Source organism: Harpia harpyja, chromosome 21 (assembly GCF_026419915.1).
Source record: "Harpia harpyja isolate bHarHar1 chromosome 21, bHarHar1 primary haplotype, whole genome shotgun sequence".
Classification (NCBI taxonomy): Eukaryota; Metazoa; Chordata; class Aves; order Accipitriformes; family Accipitridae; genus Harpia; species Harpia harpyja.
In genome coordinates this window covers 15184865-15206946 of record NC_068960.1, presented here as the reverse complement: position 1 = coordinate 15206946, position 22082 = coordinate 15184865, and the positions used below count along the sequence as shown (strand labels likewise).

The 22082-nt window shown below is 36.6% G+C and overlaps 1 protein-coding gene across 26 annotated transcripts in view; it reads left to right on the top strand.

Moving 5' to 3' along the window:
* RBFOX1 (RNA binding fox-1 homolog 1) overlaps window positions 1-22082 on the top strand; it is a 1377247-nt gene that overhangs the window by 1256013 nt on the left and 99152 nt on the right. For all 26 annotated transcript variants that reach the window (XM_052772622.1, XM_052772607.1, XM_052772605.1 and 23 more), the window contains 2 exons: window positions 17283-17426; window positions 20271-20324. In XM_052772622.1, the coding sequence (XP_052628582.1) occupies window positions 17283-17426; window positions 20271-20324 (198 nt within the window). The remainder of the gene's footprint in view (window positions 1-17282; window positions 17427-20270; window positions 20325-22082) is intronic.

Genomic DNA, 22082 nt, shown 5'->3' with positions numbered 1-22082 from the left:
CCTGTCACTGGGCACCGTTGACAAGAGTCGAGCTCCTTCATCTTTACTCCCTCCTATCAGGTATTTGTGCACATTGATAAGACACCCCCCCACCCACCCCCTGAGTCTTCTCCTTTCCAGTTTAAACCGTCCCAGCTGTCTCATTCTCTCCTTGCTTGTCAGATACTCCAGTCTCTCACACGTTGCTGACTCATACTCCATTTGCCTTCCAGGACTCCCATGTCTTTTTCTGCAGAGCTGCTTTTCAGCCAGTCGCTCCCCTGCGCATGGGGTTGTTCCTCCCCCCGTGCAGGACTTTGCATTTCCCTTTGTTGAACTTCATGAGGCTCCTCTTGGCCTATTTCTATAGCCTGTAGCAGCACAACCCTCTGGTGTACCAGTCACTCCACTCAGCTTTGTTTCATCTCCAAACAACATTACTAGACTGAGTCCCATTTCTGAGAATTCAAGTGAACATGAAACTCTGTCATAATGGCTGAGGGAGGTTGGCTGTCACATCCTGTACTGATTCCTGAAGTGAACTACCCAGAGCAAAACTGTTTGAGACTACTATGGCTAAAGGCTTCTCTGTACAGATGTTAGATGAAAATAGGTATATCTTGACTGAGGGATTTCTAGTTGCTATGCCTGAGGATGAACAAGGGAAGAGGTCTGTTGGCAAGCTCATCGTGAGAAATAGGGGAAGATAGAAAATAGCTTTCAACTCTCAGTGCCAACTCTTCTGATTCAAGGGTTGTTATTAGAGAATGTTTCCTTTGCCCTCTTTCCAGGAAAGGCAAACTTGATTTCAGGGGGATCTGAGTTCTGTTTCTACTTTGTCAATAGATGTTTCCTTGAACTTGAGTATCAGTAATCAAAGTTGTTGCCCAGTTCTGCAGTAAAAACTGCATTGGTGAAGCTCTGTAAAAAGCAGCATTCATATGATCAAGCAGAATTCACCGTAAGATTAGCATTCACAGCTAGATCTGAATTGGTGATTTAAACCCTTTACATATTCATTGAGCCATCCAGTACTCTTTAGCTTTTTTTTTTTTTTTTTTTTTTAAGTGAGAGAAGGAAAGGAAGAAGGGATATTTTCTAAAACTTTAAATCAACTTCCACATTAATGAAGGTGTTGGATAAGCATGAGGAGAAGAATGAAAAAGTCTGCTTCTGGTTTATGTAAAGCATAACGCTCCATGACGTGGTCTCCTCTGACTTTGGGCTAGCAGAAAACTTTGGGCACATTCCATTGACAGTGATAGTGCATCTAGTGTTCTATAGAAAGCATAGCATCAGAGAACGGCAGGTGCAGACATGCTTTTCCATTCAAAACACGGTATCTCCTTTGAAATGCTGCTTGCATTTCATTGCAACATGCTAAGATATGAGAATACAAAACATAACCAATAAGAAAAATAAATCCAGCTATTTTTTCATGGAATGACTGTAAACTAAGTTTGAAAAATTACTTTTGCACGTAGGAGCGAAACTGCTTTTACTTAAGTTGGTGTATACTTCAGTATAAAAAGAGCAATGTGATTTAGAAAGTGTCTTCTTGTGATATGGAGAACCCTCAAATTCTTCTGTGTTTCAGAGGGTTCAAGAATTGACTCCTTGGGCTAGGACATGCAAGTGAGCAAATGGAAAGTCACAGCAGGAATTCAGGAATAGGTGAGGGGTCAAACAATGAAAAACCTTTCATCATGCTGTCACATTTTCTTTCTTTTCATGGGCTTGCACTGTAGCAATCAACCATTCTCTCTCAGCATGAAACTCTGCTCTCACAAGTTCACTCAGCAGTTGGTTGTGTCAACACAACTCTAACAAAAAGGGACTTTACATGCATGACATAAGTCTAGTTCAGGGGGGGAATTCCAGAAACTAGAGTACATTGATTCCAGCTGAGGGTAAACATTGCTTTCTAAACAACTCTTCCTGGCCAAACCTGCAAATGTTGCACCTAAAGACACTTCTTCCCTTTCTTTTAAAGAAAGTAATGTCCTTTGAAGCTGCGTAGCATAGTATGTCATAAATGATTTTTCATTTGGACAAATATCGCTAATGTCACAGCATTGTACAAGGTAGTCACAGACTTTAAAAGATATTTTTGTCCAGATAGAGCCTGTTGCCAGAACAAAAATTTAATGAGCTTTATTGCAGCTTTGCAGCCTTTTATAATGTTGATGTATGAGTGAAAATACTTGCAAGAATTTTTAAGCTAATTTGAACATTTAAGAAAAAAATCTCATTCTATTTTATAACAGTGATACTTGTGCATGAATGAATGACTACAGGTAAAAGTACAGTCACCTTCCTGTGTATTGACTTATGTTGTTTGGTGAATACTTTCTTCATATATTAAGGGAATAACTGAGTTGGATAGGAGAACTTCTATAGGGAGAATGAGTGGATTTCCAGTAACCAAGTTATTGCCACAAGTTTTCCATCAGTCAGGAAGTCTTGGTCTCAAGAGCATTGTGTCCTGATATTGCCAGTATGTGATTGCCTTTCAATGTGTAACTTAGAAGAAGGTGTTTTAGAATTGTCAGAACTATTAGGCATATTTACCTGTAAGCTTTACAAAACATTTCTATATTTCTTCATCTATTTTACCCCTCTTCACTTAAACTTTATTACTTACTGCTACACATTTTTAGATAGCAGATCTGTATTTTTGGATATTTAGAACATAACATATCCATTCCCCATTAATACTCTCAGAGAAAGCATTTCAACTCCTGTTTTATGTAATTTATCTGTATAATTCTAATCCCTGAAGTCCTTCTCTGTGGTTGGGTTAAGTGCCAGTTTCCAAACTGGTTTAAGGTGACCTAAGGCTCTGCTGCCATAGAAAGGAATAGGCCTGTCCTCCAGCTATCTCTTGCCCAACATCATCTACGTATTTATGTCCCTTTCTTCAGTTGTGAATTGGATCAGCTCATGCTCATTTTCTGAAGTGTAAGTTTCCAGTTGAATAAATGGGTCTGAATCAACACTCATCTATAAAAGTGCTGGAGTATACACAAGGCAGAACCTGAGTCCCAAGGTGGCATGAAAGGCAGGACTGTGTGTGAGGGATGGTGTTGAGGCTTTAGTTGATCATGAAACCACACTCTTAGCGTTATGTTTCTTTTTGGGCACATAAGAGGAAACAAGCTCCATTGTGAGAGAAATAACAGAGGCGAATTTAGGATGTAAACGTGTTGAGTAGTTTGTGGGGAAAAATGACATGAGCAAGTAATTTTTTAGTGCTGAGGATACTGATAGCTTTCTGTTCTTGTAGCACTTTGATGGATTTATCAAACAAGCTTGTGCATGTGAAGCTAGAGCTCCCATTCAAATGATGAAAAACCTTTAATCAACTCTAATCAAGATTTCTGTGTTTATTTTCATGGTATTTTTTTGATACGTTTTCATTTGTTGCCTGTCTGGATTTTACGTGAGTCTTTCAAGTGTTGAAACAATGTTATTTTTAAACACTTCATTCCTGCTGTTGAAGTCCTTTTAAAGAGCAACAAGAATTACATCAAAAATAAAAGTCTTCTGACTAACAGATGAAAGAGGAGTAACAAAATTAATTGAATATTTCTTTGTGTCTATGTATCACTGCTTAAGATACTTCATTTGGATTAAATTAATGCTTTTGTCCTTTGACCAGTAAAATGTTTCCTAGTGTGTTGGCTTAATTTTTTTTTTTTTTAAGGATAAACCCAAGGAATTTATTTTTAAATTATCTTGCGAAAATATCAGAATAATTCACTTTTTGTAGATGCAGAATGAACTTCTAAAAATGTGCATAGAATGTATGCATTTTCTTCTTGGCTAATGGAGCCAGGGTGCAGCTGATTAGCGAACAGTTTTGTTAATTGTTGTTGTGATATTCATGGATGGGATCAGTAGGCAGTCAGAAATAGTTATTGAATCGATGCAAACAATAAATAATGCATTAAGGCAACCTACTATAATTTCTTCTCCCATTTCAAGTTATTGATATGCTGATGCCAATTTGATGTCCTTAACTGAACTTGGCAACTGCTTAGTTACTCGAAACTCTATTAAAACCTATTATGAATATTCTTTTAAAAATCATATCTGCTCTTTATACCAGCGAATTTTGCCTATGTTTTGAGACAACACATTCCAAATCCAAAATGTTTATAGTTTCTGGTGATTCCACTCCAAACATGATTGATATGCTATTCCCTGATATCCTGCTGACTATTTAGAAGAAAAATGATGAGCCAGCAATGCCGACCTAAAGCACTATGTAAGGGCTATATTCCATATTGTTAAGGAAGATAGATTGGGGAAATAATTAATGTAGCCAAGTAATTAATAACTCTTTGGTTGCCCTGCAGTACCAGAAGCTTAAGAAACCTATCTTATTGCTCCTATCTGTCCTCAAAATTAATGATCTCTTATTTAGGCTTCTAGCTTTCTATGCATAAGCTATCACAATAATAGCAGTACTTTCTTGTAGCCTGTGGTATCAGCATCCAGAATGCATCCATCTAGAAATGAAAGAAATAATCAGTACTGCTTTAAAGTCTTCAACCTGGAACAATACCCACTACGCTGAAGCCCCAAAGCATGTTCAATAACAGGAACCATAGAAACTGCCAAAGCAAAGCACAAAATTATTCAGGTTCTTTTTCATTTGTCTGTAAATTGGATTAAGGGATTCTACCAGGGTATGCTTGTGTGTTGCAGTATATCTAAAACAAATGTCCCAGTCAGAGTCAACCACCTTACACTGTCTTCCTGGTAGTAAATTGTATTCACCCGACTGATCAAGGACCTCTAATAAAATATTCCAGAGGGGAGGTGGTTCTCTCTTCTCACGTAAAAAAGGTGTGTTGACACCCTGCCTCCTGACACCCTGCCCCTCGATCAATATCGGCGGTGTAGACAGACTACCAGCACCTTGCCTCTGACCCCCATCAGCTGTGTAGGCAGGGTGGCACCCACTTTATTCAGGTAAAGTATGATTCTCCTAAATCACGCCGCTGCTGCTGGAGTCACGGGGTGGTGCGACTCTTGCCCGCATTCAAAAGGCATTTACCTGACTGGCTATTGCTGCCAGATGACCTGGACACCAAGTGTCTCTGGCAGCCCACCGGAGCCCTGGCATCGCTTGTGATCCAGCTTTTGCTATTGGTGATCGGGTGAGTTGCCATACAGGCGCATCATTGATCATCTTTCTTACTGCCTCAATAAAGCTTTGTTGTCAGACTCCTACTGCTCAGACCACATGTAGATATATTGAATGTCGGACGAGATGTGTGGAACTGGACTTGTGTAGGGGCTATTCTGGTCCCCTATGTCTGGGAGAAAAGAAAGGTGAACTTCCTTGTCTGGTATGAAACTTATTTAAGGCAAATACTTTAATTAGGTGGTTAGAATTTTGAACAAGCTCATACGGAAGAACAGCCGCTTTTTTTTTTTGCTTTTGTTTCTAGATGCCATTCTACATGAAGCAGTTGCTTTCTTGTGAAGCACAATGTTATGAATAAATCTATTCTGCCTGTACAAAATAATCAGGCTGGCTGGTCTGTTCAGCTTCGTCACTTGGGTCACCAAAACACCATACAGCTTGCAAGCTAAGTGTACGTGTCTCACATTTTGTCTCAACTTTAAAAGATGTATTTTAATAATAATAATAATAATAATAATAATAATACTAAGCACAATTGAACATCTAGCATACTTTTGCCAGTAGTGAAATGGGAGGGAGGACTGCTCTTACGCACTGCTAGACTGGACGGTAGCCAGTGTGATAGCTCAGTACTTCAGAGATGGGACAAGATGGCCTCGCAGAACAGGGACTTGGCTGCTCTGCATGTTTCTTTTCAGAGCTGTCATAGGGTATGGTGACAAAGTAATTGCTTTGGTTTGTTTTCATTTGATGCTTTGGCTAGTAAAATGTTTTTGCAAAGGATATGAAAACAGGAACATTATACCTTTTCTAATCTGGGAAATTGAGTGAAATTAATGGGAATGGTGAAATTATTTTGTCAAGTAGGTATAATTTTGGGGCGAAGTTCTGACGCAGCTGAAATAAAAGGGAATTTTACCACTGAAAACAAGAGGGTCAGGGTTTGTCCTGCAGGGTTTAAGTCTTAATGTCTTTGAAACCAAGCACTCCTAGAGTACGAAATATTTGCAGTTAGACTGGAAACTTAGCGACGTTATCAAATGCAGTCATGATTATACTATTACATTTCTTTGTACATAATGGCAAGTCCCACATCTATGTGCACTTTGCACTAGATCAGAACAAAGAACAGTGCACATTGTCTTCAGAAATGGATTCTTACGGGGATAAATTGATGTGGCATGAGCTGCATGCCTTGTAGTGTGAGATACTTAGAATATTTTTGTCTTTAGAACTAATTTGAAAAAATAATCTCACCTTGTAATATCCTGAAAGCAATGAGAATTTACTATTGATCTTTACTCATGAGAAAAGGATAACAGAGATGCGGTTGACAAGAAAAGTCCCTGATACTTCTGGTAATGTTTATCACAGTTGTAAAAAAGCACAGTGATAGAATTTTTTTCATGTGTATACGTTTGTATAAACATTCAAGTACAAACAGATATATCTGCGTAGATATCTCCTTTTCCTCTATGTTGTTATGCTTCTGGGAAGCACATTGCAGAGCTGGGACTTTTCAGAATATAAATTTATCAAAAGCAATATGATTAATTAATCAGTCAATCTGCTTAAGAAAACAGGAAAGATACAAGCCTATTGCATTTGTCACTACACTGTTGGTAATATATTTGGGAAACAGTATTTTCAAAGTCCCAAACTCAGTTTTAAATTATTCTCTTTGCTCACTTTTTAATGGAAAGGTAACTTTTCAGAATCTAGATCCTTTTTAAATGGAAAATGTGCAATATTATCTAAGGAAAGTATGAAGTTGATTTACTATGCATGATTTTTTCAGTTCTTTGTACACATTCAGTATGGTTATATTTTTGCTCAGGACGCATATATATATTTTTCTGCTGAACTTTTCTCGATTGCTTTTTTATCAGGTTTACAAATCAAATCAAACAGGTATATTGCAGAGCTCTCTGATATTATTTTCTGCGCTTATAGCACAATGTATTGAATTATGCTTGCTCATGTACTGCTGCTGCTATTCTCTCCAGATTGAGAGAGGATGACTGTGGGGGCTGTAAATTCACTTGGCTTCCAGCACCACTGGTTAAATCAAGAGCCCTATTCAGGCTAGAGAAGAGACAGAGCAAGTGTTCATTACACAAATCAATTTGGTCAAAAGTACAGCACAGTGGGTACTCAACCATTGCTCACATAATATTGTCAACTTAATCAAATAATGCCTAGAAGACATTCACAAGTTCTTTCTCTCGGAGAAATAACTTGATTGGTGCAGCAGGAAAAAACAGGTGCTGTTTTGAGCATATTTTTTTTAATTTAATGAGCTTTTTTTAATTTAAAATTCTAAAAAGTTTTACCCTTACACGGGTACATATACAAGAGAAATTCAGCGTAGCACCTGAGTTTGCCATTGAGTGTATTTTAAAAAATAATCTATTGATTTTCTTCCCTTTCTTTTCTTCCTGTAAAGAATTTACAGGTTATTCCTACTAGAATTAGGCTGTTCTTCCTCTAGACTTGGTGTGGGTTTAAAAAATATGCAACCGATTTGTATTTGTTTACAGATTATAGAAGTATGATCAAGACTTGGTAAAGCTTTTTCAGGTTATTCTAATACAATATATTTTCAGTTTGTCTAGGAAGAGATAATAGGGTTAGTTCAATTTGAGGCATTCCTACTATTTATGTTCCATTTACTCTTTAAAAGCTGAGATTGAGGACAGCATTCTTTTTGTAGTGGCATGCAAACAGCTATTCTGTGACAGCATTTCATTACATTTAAAACAGGGTTTGAGGGTGAAGGATTTTGTCTACACCACCATTGTTTTGTAGAAAATGAAAGAGATTAGTCAATGAAAAAGAACGGAGGGAAAGTGTAATACTCACAAGTCCAGTGTAAGAAACATTATAGGACCGACTGTCTTCAGTAATAGATGGAAAGGGATATAGGAAATTTGTATTTGCTAGGAAGGAGAATGTTTTGGGTTTTCTTCTGCCCAAAGGGTGTACACAAGGCCCTCTCTTATTTCAGATTCACTGAACATTCTGTTTTATTGCATGTGGTGCCTTTGCCACAAGTGCTAAGGATGGGAGATGACACTTTTGTGTCCAGTCAGAAGTAACCTGGGAAATAGGTTCGTATTAAAGCTGGATGAAGGTTTTAAAACATAATTTCCACCCCCCGCCCCCAAAGAACATATCTATGGGTGAAATATATTGCAAATTTGGATTAGTAACGTCTTAAAAAGGGGCAGGGAGAGATAATATTTTCTCCAAATAGGAAATTTTAAAATGTATTTTATCCAGAAAAACATCTTGCTTAGTAGTTTTCTTCACTTCTATATATTTTTATAATTCTTGGGAAAAAGCTAGAAAGTGAAACCAAAAAATTTATTCACTGAAATGTTTTAGAAAATGGCTCTTTTCAGTTAAATTACTACTCTTTGGTAAATTAGAGTAGTTCCTTCTGATATCAGAAATTCATAGTGCAGGTTGATCCTGAGGCAACACACTGGATCATGTGTTCTTTGGTTGTGAGCTGGAATGATCCAAGACTCTTCATGCTTCACTTGCCCCCAAAGGAGCAGCAGCTCTTGAAGGACTAGATATACTCTTAACAGGTGCTTCAGGAGTACAGCGTGGGCCACCACCTGCACTTGCGTGATCACAACAGAACAAATTCTATTAAGAATCATGCATGCCTCTTGCCAGTTGTTAGGCGGAACTTTTTTCAGCCACCGAAAACTTGCAGCATAACTGGCACTCCTCATTTTCATTACATTTAACCTCCTCTCAGTGAAAATGGAATAATTGGTAGTAGTGACAGTTGTGGAAAAACTAGTCTGGCCAGAATAAATATATTGTGGTTTTAATTGATTTTAAGAACTTGACTTCAGCGTGAAGTCTTTTAAGAACTTGAGTGAAGTCCTTTAAAGAATAGACAATTTCTATTTCTAGAACTTAGTTAAGGAAACAAAAAATTAGTATTTTGGTAAAGATAAAGAATTTCTTTACAAAACAATAGATTTTATTTAAACTGTCCTGATGATGGATTTGGTTAGAAAGCATAACGTATATTTATGCTGAAAGTACCTTATATGAAATAAAAAAATCATTTTCTGAACCCCCCTCTTTGATTGGGGTTTGTTTACCTAGAAGAATGGTTTCAATTTTAATTTATTTGAACACCTAAGCCTTCAGTAGCTCACTGAAGTAAAGGGAGTTCATCTCAATTTATTTCTGTGTATGTGCGAATTTGGTCTTCTATTTCCGTATTCTGTATTTATAACTTTCATTATAAGTTTTAAGACTACCATGTATTAAGATTCTTTAATATTTTATAATTGCAAATATGTAGTGGAATAGGAACCAGAAAGCAGTCTATGTGATTTGACCAGAAATGGCAAGGGGTATGACAGCGCTAGGCAGTGATATACTGAGAGAGAGAAGAGCAAATCAGTAAAAAAAAAAAATTCCTGTAAAATATGTATAAATATTGAAGACAACTGAAACTCAGAGAAAAGTTTTATATCAGATGTAACTTGCGTTAGCTTCGGTAACAGTGTTTACTGAATGCAGACTAGCAAAGGCTTTTCTTTTCTGTGTCATTTTTTCCTGAGTATATTTTGAACTGGCAGAGAATTACTTCAGATATTGTAATGAAACATTGTATACAAGGGCATCTGATTTTAGTACTAGTTTTCTTAAATCTTTGTTATTATCATTTACTCCTCCACACACTTCTGGTAGCTGATTTGATAATTTCAGTGATAAATATTAATGCTATTCTATACTTAGGCAATATTATGAGCATATCTATTTCATTTAAATTGGCTAGCTCAAGAAGTTGGTTTCATGATGTTTGTTTCTCTGAGTGGATAGATATATATCCTCATCTTTTGTCTTAAATAGTTTCTCTTCAATATTTATGAGAGAATACCAATGCAAAACATAATTTTTATTAAACTGGAGATATGTATGTATTGAATAAGATTGGACAAAGGTCAAGAAAAAAGTGAACTATAAAGAGAACTATCAGAGAATAATGACAGGACGACACAGGGTCTTAAGATAGAGAGGAATATTTATTCTCTGAAATGATAGATTAAAATTGACATATGAAGACATATTTCTGACTAGAGATGTAGGCATGCCTCACGTGATTTTCTCTGAATGTTGTCCATACCTAAATTAAATTTCACCAAGATTAAACTTGTTTAGCTCATATCTATCGATTGAGTTAGAAATTATTGTGGAAAATTGAGCATCTCAATTCTGTATGAAGTGCCTGCAAATGCAACCAACTGTCGTTAAAGGATTCAAGTTTCAGCAACTTATTTTAACATTTATGACATAAAATGGTTCTGGAAACTTGCAATTGTGTGCAATTGTGTGTTAATAAATATCCATAGCAAATGTTTTTTACATAAATAAGATTTTGTAGCAGTGTCTGTCATTTTATAGTCAATAGGATGCCAAAGTTCTCATCCTGTGGATCCCTCCAGGCAATACTCATCAATAATCTGCTAAAATATGTAACTGTTTATTAGGTTTTTTAAATTAGAAATAAGTTCTCAGTGGAACCAGAAAAAAAGTCATGCAGCAAATTGGTGGAAATGACCTTTCGGTGAAGATGACAAATGACACCTTAAACCTCAGAGCTACAAACTAACCTGATACAGTGCTGACTGACATGCATAGGAAAAAAGCCAATCTGTAGTAATTTTCAAGGGTGCTAAGAACCTACAGTTACCATTGATTTCTATAGCACTAAAGGTCTGTATTACCAAGTGCTTTCAGCTCCCAGTGCATTCGTAGCTTTACTTCTTGGTTTACCTGTTTAGAAAAACAGCTTCTTTTAAAATTATTTGAGTTGTCACACACTGGATTTTTTTTTTTTTAAATAGTTTTAACAGTTATGAAGCACGATGTAGGTTTCTAGAAAAGTTTAGGAATTTTACAGTCTCATAGAAATTCCATACCTCAGGCTTTGTTAATGGAAGCAGTCTGTTTTGGGGTATTTACTGGTGCCCTGTAATAAACATTGTACCATGTCCACACCCACGGTGGTACATTGTGACTACACTGGACCACATTGTACTCACATGATGCCGTTGTAACCAATTACGTCACAATAGAAAGGCATGAAGTGCCATAAAAACCATCAAAATTCTATTGAAATTTCATACCTGCAAAAACTAATATGCTGTTGAAAATAAAGTTGTGAATTTTGGTTAGGAAGAGAGACAAGAAAGGAATTGTTCCCTTGTAATTTAAGGGGTTGCCTTATCCAAGGTCACAACTGCAGAAGGAGAGAGACCCTTAAAGGTCTCTGGATAGCTATTAGAGGAAAAAAAGGACCTCTTTGTTCTGAAAATTATTATAGACCTCCAGCTGGTAAGATTCAGTGGATGAGAGCTTTAGTAGGCAACTGGAGGTGCAGTACTAAACTCATGAATAATAGGGATTTGAGGTGATTTGGTGCTTCCTGTAGCTGGCCTGCCAGTTGAGATTGCTGTTGGAATGTACTGGTGACAAGTTCTGCAACTGAATGTACAAAAGGCAACCAGAAGAGAGGTTCTTCTGGATGAGATTCGAGCCACAATGGAGAACCTGATGTTAATGCCAGGCTAGAGATAATCTCTGAGAGTGAATATGAAATGCAATCTTGGGAGGAAGGGTAAGAGAACCTTTCTCCTCTGCATGAGTCTTCACTGTAGAGGTCAGCCTCAGCCAGGTGATGATTACAATAATTTCCCAACTGTTAGAAAAAGTTGTCAGGGAAGAAACCAATTAAAGAATATTCAGGTAAGTTAGGTGTGGTGGGTTGGGTTTTTTTCAGTTAACTGTTTCTAATTAGTTCCGTTCCAAGGTATTTAAAGATTAAACTGATAATATTTTGGAGCCATTAGTGTCTGTCCCTGTTACCTTGTAGAAAATGAGCAGACGTACTGGAGATCAGGAGTAGAGTAGACATAATGCTGGTTTTTAAAGAGGAGGGAGAGAGAAATGTTGATTATATAGGCTAAAGGGATGTGCTATTATCAGAGTTTCAGTCCTTGGAAAATACTGGAACGAGTAAATGCACATTGCTTTTTTAACACCTGAATGTACAAGAAGAATAGCCATCAGCACAGATTTGTCAAAAAGATACAGTCTTTTAGTTCTACAGTGGCCTTGTAGACAAAGGAAGAGCCTTGAATGTTGTATTTTGCTTTTCATAAGGCTTTGACACTTTCACACAAGACATGCTTTTAAGCAAGCTGGGAAATATGGTAAACATGCAACTACAATAGGCTGGGTGGAAAACTAGAAACTGTGTTTAAGTAGCTCGCTATCAAAATGAGAAGATTTATTAAAAGGAGTTCTGGAGGGATTTGTGGTGACTCAGTGTTTTTCTGTATTTTCATTAATGATCTGAAATGATAGAATCAAGTGTACACTTACTAAATTTGCAACTATGTCAAGCTGGGAAGGACTGCAAGTACATTGCAGGACAGGATTAGAATTCAAAATAATCTTGGTAAATTGTAGGTTTTGTTTGGAAAAATAAGATGCTATTCAAAAACATCAAATGCAAGGTGTTTACACGGCAACAACAAACTGCACAAATACACCATGAAAAATCACTGGTTAGAGAGCAGTTCCATAAACAAGATTATAATGGATTACAAGTTGTATATGAATTTACATTACCATCTTCTATAGGAAAAAAACTCAGTACACACACAAGGAAAAGCAAGGACCACCAGATAGCAGATAGTTCCAGTGGTAAAATGTGTTGAATAGTTGGGTTATGAATTGTGATCTCTTCACAAAGTTAAATTAATGACTTTTTGATAAGTGAAGGTAACTCTGATACAGCTTTGTACTCAAAAAATTATATCACGTGTGAAAAAACACACAGACTATGCTCCCTTTTATGTAATTTCTGTTTAATGATAAGGCTTAGGGGGGTTATTTATTTGTTTTGCATAAAGCATACTAATTTGCTTGATTGAGTCAGGAGAGGGTATTGAAAGAGACCAAACCCATAACAGATCAGGACTTGTACTGATTGCATACAGGACTGCAGGGGCGTAGCAAGGCTAATGTCCTATGCTAACTTCAATTAATTTTTGAAGAAATATCAACCACTGGTCTTTAGATCCTCTAGCAATGAAAATATTCTCTTGGAATGTATTATATATGTTTAAGGTAAATTGCATTCTAGCTCTTTGAGTCCACAGGGCTTTCAAACTTTCCTTTCTGGGATTTTGCAAAATCCAACCTGTCCTCTGTCCTATGTGTATTTTACCTCCTTGGTGTTACTTAGACATTTTTGTATAAGCTTTACATTCCAATTTCAATTTGCAGTTATCCTTCTCTAGATCTCCTAGGCACATCCATAGATTTTGGGATGATAATACACTTTGTAAAGAGGCTGTTATGTTGTCAAGCCTTTTAATACATTGTAAATGGTTTAGCTCTGTTAATTCTGCCACAGACTTCTTTAAGGATGTTTACAAGTATGAATCTTTGATGACAGTGACTTTCTGAAGTTTCTGGTTTTCAGTCCTCACTGCCCAAACTCTGAGACATTCTTTGCTGAAACTGTAAATTTCAGGCTTCTGTGAACAAAGGTGGTAAAATCAAAAAGAAATACCCAGAAAATAACAGTACCTGGATTTACCCACTTCACCCATAATTTATAGCTCCTTCATTTTAGCATCATATTCAGAAACCTCACTGGCTTTTTGATGGCAATATATCTGTTCAGCTTCCTGGTACGGAAGTTGCTCCTAATGTTTTGGCATGCTAATAGTGCACTGTTCAACCCTCCTACTTCTTGTTTCTCATCATTTATATTAATACAATGAACAGAAATTACTTGCTCCAATTTGCATTTATACAGTACACAGATTATATAATTTCTTCCTGGGGCAGCCTTTGTTCCTGAAACTAAACAGCACCTTCAGAATTCTTTAATTCTCTTCAGATTAATCTAATTGACCTTAAATTCTTCTGGAGTGTTGTATTTCAAGTTTCCAGTCCCTTGTCCCCCACCTGCTCTCATATACCAAATTGCCTTCATATTTCTCTCTTTTTAAGGCCTGAAGGTAGAAAGTAATCTCCATGGTGTCTATGGATGGAACAGTTGCCCAAAATCTAAATTTTAAATTTTTGAGTTGGTTTTAGATAGGAAGAGATACTGTCCTGGCTTCAGCTGGGATAGAGTTAATTGTCTTCCTAGTAGCTGGTATAGTGTTATGTTTTGGGTTCGGTATGAGAAGAATGTTGATAACACGTTGATGTTTTCAGTTGTTGCTAAGTAGTGTTTAGACTAAGTCAAGGATTTTTCAGCTTCTCATGCCCAGCCAGTGAGACGGCTGGAGGGGCACAAGGGGTTGGAGGGGACACAGCCAGGACAGCTGACCCAAACTGGCCAAAGGGGTATTCCATACCATGTGATGTCATGCCCAGTATATAAACTGGGGGGAGTTGGCCTGGGGGGGTTGCTGCTCGGGAACTAACTGGGCATTGGTCAGCAAGTGGTGAGCAATTGCATTGTGCATCACTTGCTTTGTATATTCCAATTCTTTTATTATTATTGTCATTTTATTATTGTTATCATTATCATTATTAGTTTCTTTTTCATTTTATTGAACTGTTCTTATCTCAACCCATGAGTTTTACTTTTTTTTTTCCGATTCCCTCCCCCATCCTACTGGGTGGGTGGGAAGTGTGTGAGTGGCTGTGTGGTGCTTAGTTGCTGGCTGGGGTTAAACCACGATGGCATGGAAAATGTTTTTGTCTCTTAACAGCTATATACCATGTTTAGTATTTAAGTCACTAGAAATTTGTAAAGAAGAACTGTTTAATTTGTGGGACCCTGCCTGTGAGTTCAGGGAGTAGCAGATGAAGAGATGTGGTGGCACTGACTCAGTTTTAGGTTTACACTTGAGCCGTTCCCAGTTCCTTGCTTGGATCACTTGAAAGTCCTTCTTTAGTGCACACAGAAGTTTGTATTTGAGTATCATCGTACCCCGTGAAATGTAGGCACTGCTGATGAACTGATGCTTCTGCAGAAATGATAAGGACCTTTATTTGTAAAGTGTTCTTAGCACAGAAGTATAGGCAATACGGGAAATTGTAGATATTTGTACTTTGAATTTGAGAACATTTGCATTTACTGGGGAACATGATGTTGAATTTAACTTGCTAGAATTAAATTTATATGTAGTTATTGCTGATGTAAATGATGTATTCTGTTTGAGTTGTTTTGCTTCCTCCTTAACAGGCTTATTGGTACTAAAACTGTGTGGTAAGGTTTATTTTATTTAACCGTTTTTATTTTGCTTCAACTGTTGTCTCTTAAAAGAAATTTGATACTAGCAGGAAATGGGAGATTTCTTCATTTATTTTTTTTTAAATTAAAAAAGTCAGAAAGACAAACTGAACTGTAACATTAGGACACGAGAGAAAAATGAATACTTGGAAGATGAATATGGTCAGAAGGAAGAGGAAGGACAGAGAAAATAGAGTAACAGTTGTAAGATGGTCCTTGTAGTTTCATTCAACTATTTTCTTTCCTCTTCTTTTCTTCCAAATCCCCTCTACCAGTGCAAAAGAAAATAACTATGTTATTTTTACATACCTATGCAAAATCTTTTTCTAGTGAATGTGTGCTGTATCTGCAGTGATTAATTAGGCACTGTATGTGTCGTGGTTTAACCCCAGCCAGCAACTAAACACCACGCAGCCGCTCACTCACTCCCCCCACCCAGTGGGATGGAGGAGAAAATCGGGAAAAGAAGCAAAACCTGTGGGTTGAGATAAGAACGGTTTAATAGAACAGAAAAGAAGAAACTAATAATGATAATGATAACACTAATAAAATGACAACCATAATAATGAAAGGATTGGAATATACAAATGATGTGCAGTGCAATTGCTCACCACCCGCTGACCGACACCCAGCCAGTCCCCTGAGCGGCGATTCCCCCTCCCACCTCCCAGTTCCTATACTAGATGGGACGTCACATGGTACGGAATACCCCGTTGGCCAGTTTGGGTCAGGTGCCCTGGCTGTGTCCTGTGCCAACTTCTTGTGCCCCTCCAGCTTTCTCGCTGGCTGGGCATGAGAAGCTGAAAAATCCTTGACATTAGTCTAAACACTACTGAGCAACAACTGAAAACATCAGTGTTATCAACATTCTTTGCATACTGAACTCAAAACATAGCACTGTACCAGCTACTAGAAAGACAGTTAACTCTATCCCAGCTGAAACCAGGACAGTATGATATAATTACAGAACACAGATGAGAAATTTCTATCATATACTGATAGACCAGCATTGGTTCATTTTACTTTTTGGATGAGGGACGTTATGTTTTTTTCCTAATCTCTCTAGGTGTTTATAATTGTTTGTTAAATTGTAATATGCAGCCATGTCCTTCAATTATAAAATAGCATTTTAAAACTAGGAACAGTATCCCTGTAAGAAGTACCATGATATGATCTTATTTCAGTGAGAAAAAATCTGTAAAACTTTGTTTCTGGGTCTCACTTTTATGTCAGGCAACCTTCACCACTGATTATATTTCTGTTCCCTATCAAAACTCAAGGTCTTTTCCATAATAGTGACCATTTATCTGGACAAAATGACCCTCTGGTGCCCATCAGCACTGCTTATGAAATAGCAACTAGGATGTGATGTGTTACCTACCTCCTGTGTAGAAGTCCCAATGGCCTCTGAATGAAAGTACTAATCTTGAAAGTGTACAGCTTGCTTCTGCAAGTAGGCTGCTATGTGGACATGGAGATTCAGTTTCTTCTGTTGGCAAACACTGATGAGGTTAAAGGGGTTTCAACAGTCTTATAATATAGGGAGACATATTTCTTCTTTTTTTAAAAGCAGATAAGAAAATCAACAAATAATAATCTCCTTCCTATTCTCCAGTTTATTCCAAATACATATTAAAAATATCACTGAAACTGTATACTGTTGAGACAGATACAGAAATTGATTTGATTTTCATGTATTTCAAATTCTGGTATTTGTCAGTACCTTTGAGCAGATTTAATTCCTTTTTAGTCTTTTTTTTTTTTGAGAATTTAAGCCCACAACTTTATGATAAAAATGGCAGAAATACTTACAATGTGCTTTATTTTGCTTTACCCTTTTAGCAGACAGATGATGCAGCACAGACCGATGGCCAGCAACAGACACAATCTTCTGAAAACACAGAAAACAAATCACAGCCAAAACGGCTTCACGTCTCAAATATACCATTCAGATTCCGGGATCCAGATCTTAGACAAATGTTTGGTGTAAGTACTCATACTTTATTTATGCTTTTTTATATTTGCATTGCAATAGGTATTTTATATTATAGTCAGCTGTGAGAGCAGTATCTCTGATTTAGGTTGTTTAACCATTTTCAGTAAAGACTCTCTTTTCATTTATTCATAACCAAACATCTGATTTGCTAGCCACAACTGGGAAAAGAAATTCTACTGATTCTACTGTATGTGATACAGATGGGTGTGTTCTATGTATTGTGTTGTTTTGTATTACATTCAAAAAAAGCTATCTACGTTGGCTTAAAATATTGAATACATATATATTCGTGCTGTACAAATCTGGATTTATATGGCTGTATTTATGGATTTTGGAAAGCATGATGTAAAAAAGTCAATGACTGACCTCAGGAGCAAGGGACCCAAATCTACAGAAGTAAGACATGGGCTGAATTTAAGCAGGAAGCCCGGGAGTAGGAATCCTGACCCATCCTCACAGGTATTGTAGGTCTGTAAGCTTCTAAAGTTTTTGCCAGTATTTTTCTATAAGTCTCTCAATTTTTGCTTTTACCCAGGCCGTTAGCTACCTTCAAGTGCATCGGCTGTGTTTCACACATCTCATAGGTGCTGTTGATTCTAGGCTCATACCTGTGAGAGGTTAGACCGGGTTTCTTCTCCCTGCTCCAAGAACTCTTGGGTTATTTTGAAATGCCACTAAATAAAATCTAGAAATAGTACTTGATCAGCTGTTAGAACCCAGCTTTTCCTTTTCCAAGTTAGTACTCTTGAGTATTTTTGTTACTCTTGCTTTTTTATTTCTGACTCACTAAAACTTAATTCTCCTCTGCGTTACAGTTTGTTATAGAGTGCAGCATCAAGTACTTCATGGCACTATACTTTTCTCCATCTTTCATGTTCAGTTCGGATTTTTAAGTTCTTCTAATGTCTTTGTATGTGAGTTAAGACATTGTGGTTTTCAGTATTTATTTCTATGAAGTGAAGGAAACAGTCACTGGAAAAAGAATCCTGGTATAGTACTGGGAAATGAGAGTGACTGTTTTGCTGTATCTGGCTTGCTACAAGTAACCTCCCCTAAATGCAGCTTGTAGCTCATCAGCAAAATAGCAGAAGGCATAATAATTAACCCTCTAGAGAAAAATATGTAAATTTATTTAAATTAAACAAACCACTTAAAATAGATGGATTTTATTTGAAAGTACTTCAAATGAAAGGATTGGGGTGGTTTTTTTGAGGTATTGTAGTAATTTGTAAGTGAATAAAAACATTTCTTTTCAATATTTCTAAGTCTTAGGTCTCAAAAGACTAACACTGAGAATGGCTAGAGTTTTCCAGCTTTAGAATGACGTGGTAACAGTAAACTTTTAGCTTCTGAATTGATAGAAAAATGAAGTTTCTGCAAGTGTGAGTTGAAGTACCTGATGCGAAATATGGTAATGCTGCATCATGACCATATTATACACATAACAGGTGATCTTTTTACATGGACATAAATACAGCAGAGGATTGTTTAAATATTAAGTCATTGTCTGCTTATAGGCTAAAGTTGCAGTTAAAATGTTAATTAGATGGTGAATGCAAGAACATAAAATAAGCCAAGGGATAACAAATGATGGCTGATTTTTCATAATCAAGTTGAAAGCTAGAGAAGGAATACTGTCCTTCTGGCCTGAAATTGTTTATTATATCTTAAAAGACTGGAGTATAGGCTCATTTCCGCAGTTTCTTGGACTCTTGTCAGATTACTCTTCATTTGCCTGCCTCTAATTTCTGCCTTTTTGTTTAATATACTGTGTCACTTATCGGTGTTAACACTGATCCATACTGTACGTTAATGACATATGAAATGACAGAAACAACCCACTGATACAGTAGAGTGTCACATCACAAAACGTGTCATATCAGAAAGCATTCTAACTAAATGCTGCCCAAATCAAACATTTATTGTCTTAGTAAGACAAGTCCAATAGAGCCTTTTTCTTTGGGATAGCAACTGTGGTCAAGTTTTGTGTGTGTGAACAATGCCTAGATGATTGTGAGTGCTATTTTAAGGTCAACAGTAATGACAGATACTACTAATATTATCATAGAAGTGCAATTCTGAGCAGGCAAAAATCCCCAACAAGTAAGTATCCATTCCAGTTTTCCAAGTTATACTCTAGTAAGACAAGAATTGCCTAGGGAGTAATGATTATCCCTTTTCAGCAAGGGTGGAGAGAAATCCTCCCCCCTTGAAGCCAGCACCAAAACTCCCAGCTGGTTTAATCTCATTCCTGTAAAGCAGAAGTAACCAAACTGGTTTACCTGTCCTGGAAAGCAGCTGCAAAAAGTCTTCTGAAACAAAGGTTCTTCAGAGGGAAGGATGACCAGAGGGCGGCAATGTTAACGCAGCCATTAATCCTGTCTTGGTAGTGATGTTTATTACGCTCCAAGCAAAGTAAACCAGTAGCGTATTACATATAAAAAAAAACAGTGATGGCAGCTGGACTGAGTGGATCACAAAGAAGTAACCTACTGTGTGCAAAGACAAAATAAAAAAAAAGAAATTGAGAACTTTCACTTCACTGTGATCACAGTCTAATGATGATTTCTTTTTTGTCAGGTGGTGTCACTGAACTTAAAGTTCATAAATGCATATGTGGAATGATAGCGACAAGTGTAATGATACATGTGATTTAGTTGTAATATTGATCTCGCTCCTCTTCAGTGTGACTTTTTGGTGCTTGACTATTTTTGGTTTTATATTCTTTAACTTTTTTATGTGGTGCACCATTTTCTGAAACAAACATTTGTACTGTATATGATTGAAGTGTTGAAGTTATCTTATTTTCATGTAACTTTTCTATTTCTTTGCAGCAATTTGGTAAAATCTTAGATGTCGAAATTATTTTTAATGAGCGAGGCTCAAAGGTAAGCAGTTTAATTCACCCATGGAATTTTTTAATTTGTTTAAAATATTTATATGAGTAAAAGGAAACAACTGCACTGCTGTAAAAAGTAAGACCTGAAATTCCATGTTAGTGAAAACATCTTCTGAGCTGTCATTCAGTTTCCTAAGTAGCATGAAAATCATTGGACTCATTTTATATCTTTTAAAGGGGGTAATTTTAGCTACTCCAAACTGTCATCTGTTTTATGGGAACGTTGATTTCTGCTGTCTTTATTCTTCAAGGGTAAATTATCTTGTTTATTTTATAAGATGAGTCCATACTTACAGATGTTTGTAGGCAGGTTTGTATTAGTACAGGTATTTTTTCCCCTGTTGAAATGAAAGATGATAATGATACCTAATAACTATCCTCTTTAGTAATTAGCTGAGAAAATATGTGATTGTTCCAGATAATCTAAGTGCAGATGTTTTCCTCTTTAGTTAAAGCTTCAGTACACCAACCCTTTGAAAACAATCTATTTTAACATTTATTTGATTAAAAGAATTCTTATTGTATTGCAAACATTTAATTTTTTCTGAAAATTACTTTGCCTTAAATGCATACTTCAATTTATTCAATATTTAAGAAATAAAGCAAGACAGAAAGGCTATGACTGCATTAGCATCATTACCTGGTGGAAAACTGTAGCCCAGTATGCTTCAGCTATGATATCAGGTGCATTGTCAGGGTTTATCTGTATGTCATGTGCATGATACCTTTTTCCTTTTCCTGCCATGGCAGACACACTAGAATGTTTATCCACCAATTTTTCAGTCTTTCTGCAACTCTCATATATGATTTATTATTAGCGATGGAATTCTTTTCCTGTTATAGGCATACTGTAATCTGTCCTTTTTTAAGAATCAGATATATCATAAATCTCTCTTAAATCAGATATATTTTAATTCTGTTAGTTTTTCCCTTAATGTGTTTGTATTTATATTCTAAAGTTAAAGCCATCACCTTTTAAAAAAACAAAAAAAGGCTGAAATTTCCTGGTTGATATTCCAAAACTATTCTAACATTCATTAATTTTAGTACCCTTGCCTGCTAGCCCAAACCCAATTGGAACATTTACCACCTTTTCAGTAAACAACCAAAATGTATGGAATTTTGTAGCTTAGAATCTCCTACTCTGGCTGAAATTTATTATCGTTAAATTTTGGCTGTTCAATAGTGTTTGCAAAAGACGTATATTGTCCAGAACCTGCTTCTGCTGGATAGTATCATAAATGTCAAAAGACATTTGTCAAATGTGAAAAGACAAGTGTGGGACACTTGCCACCTTTGGTTGGTTCTGTTGAAGATGGAGTGGAACTGAGTACATACATCACAGTGGTGGTCTACACATTTGTTTAGCCATTAGATCTTATACATGTAGGACTTTTAACCACCACGTTTGCATCAGACTGCATAAGTATAAGGCTTTTTTAAAGTATTTGTGGGATGGGGTGAGGACGTATTTCTGAATTGATTTTTTTTAACAGTGATCTTGCAGTAGTGCAAATATCCCAGTGCCTTGTGCTAAAAACAAACTCCTAGAAAGGATTTCCCAAGGAAGAGGTTTTGCTAGGTAGACTTGTAATGTCACTACATAGTGTTAGAGACTCTAAGACCTATTCTTATTGAATACTTCTACACTATCCAGTGCTGTGTTGGTGCATCCAAGCTGGCTCTGATTAAACTGCTGAAGATACTTAAAGCAGTTTTGTGATGCATCTCATTGCTTATGTATGCT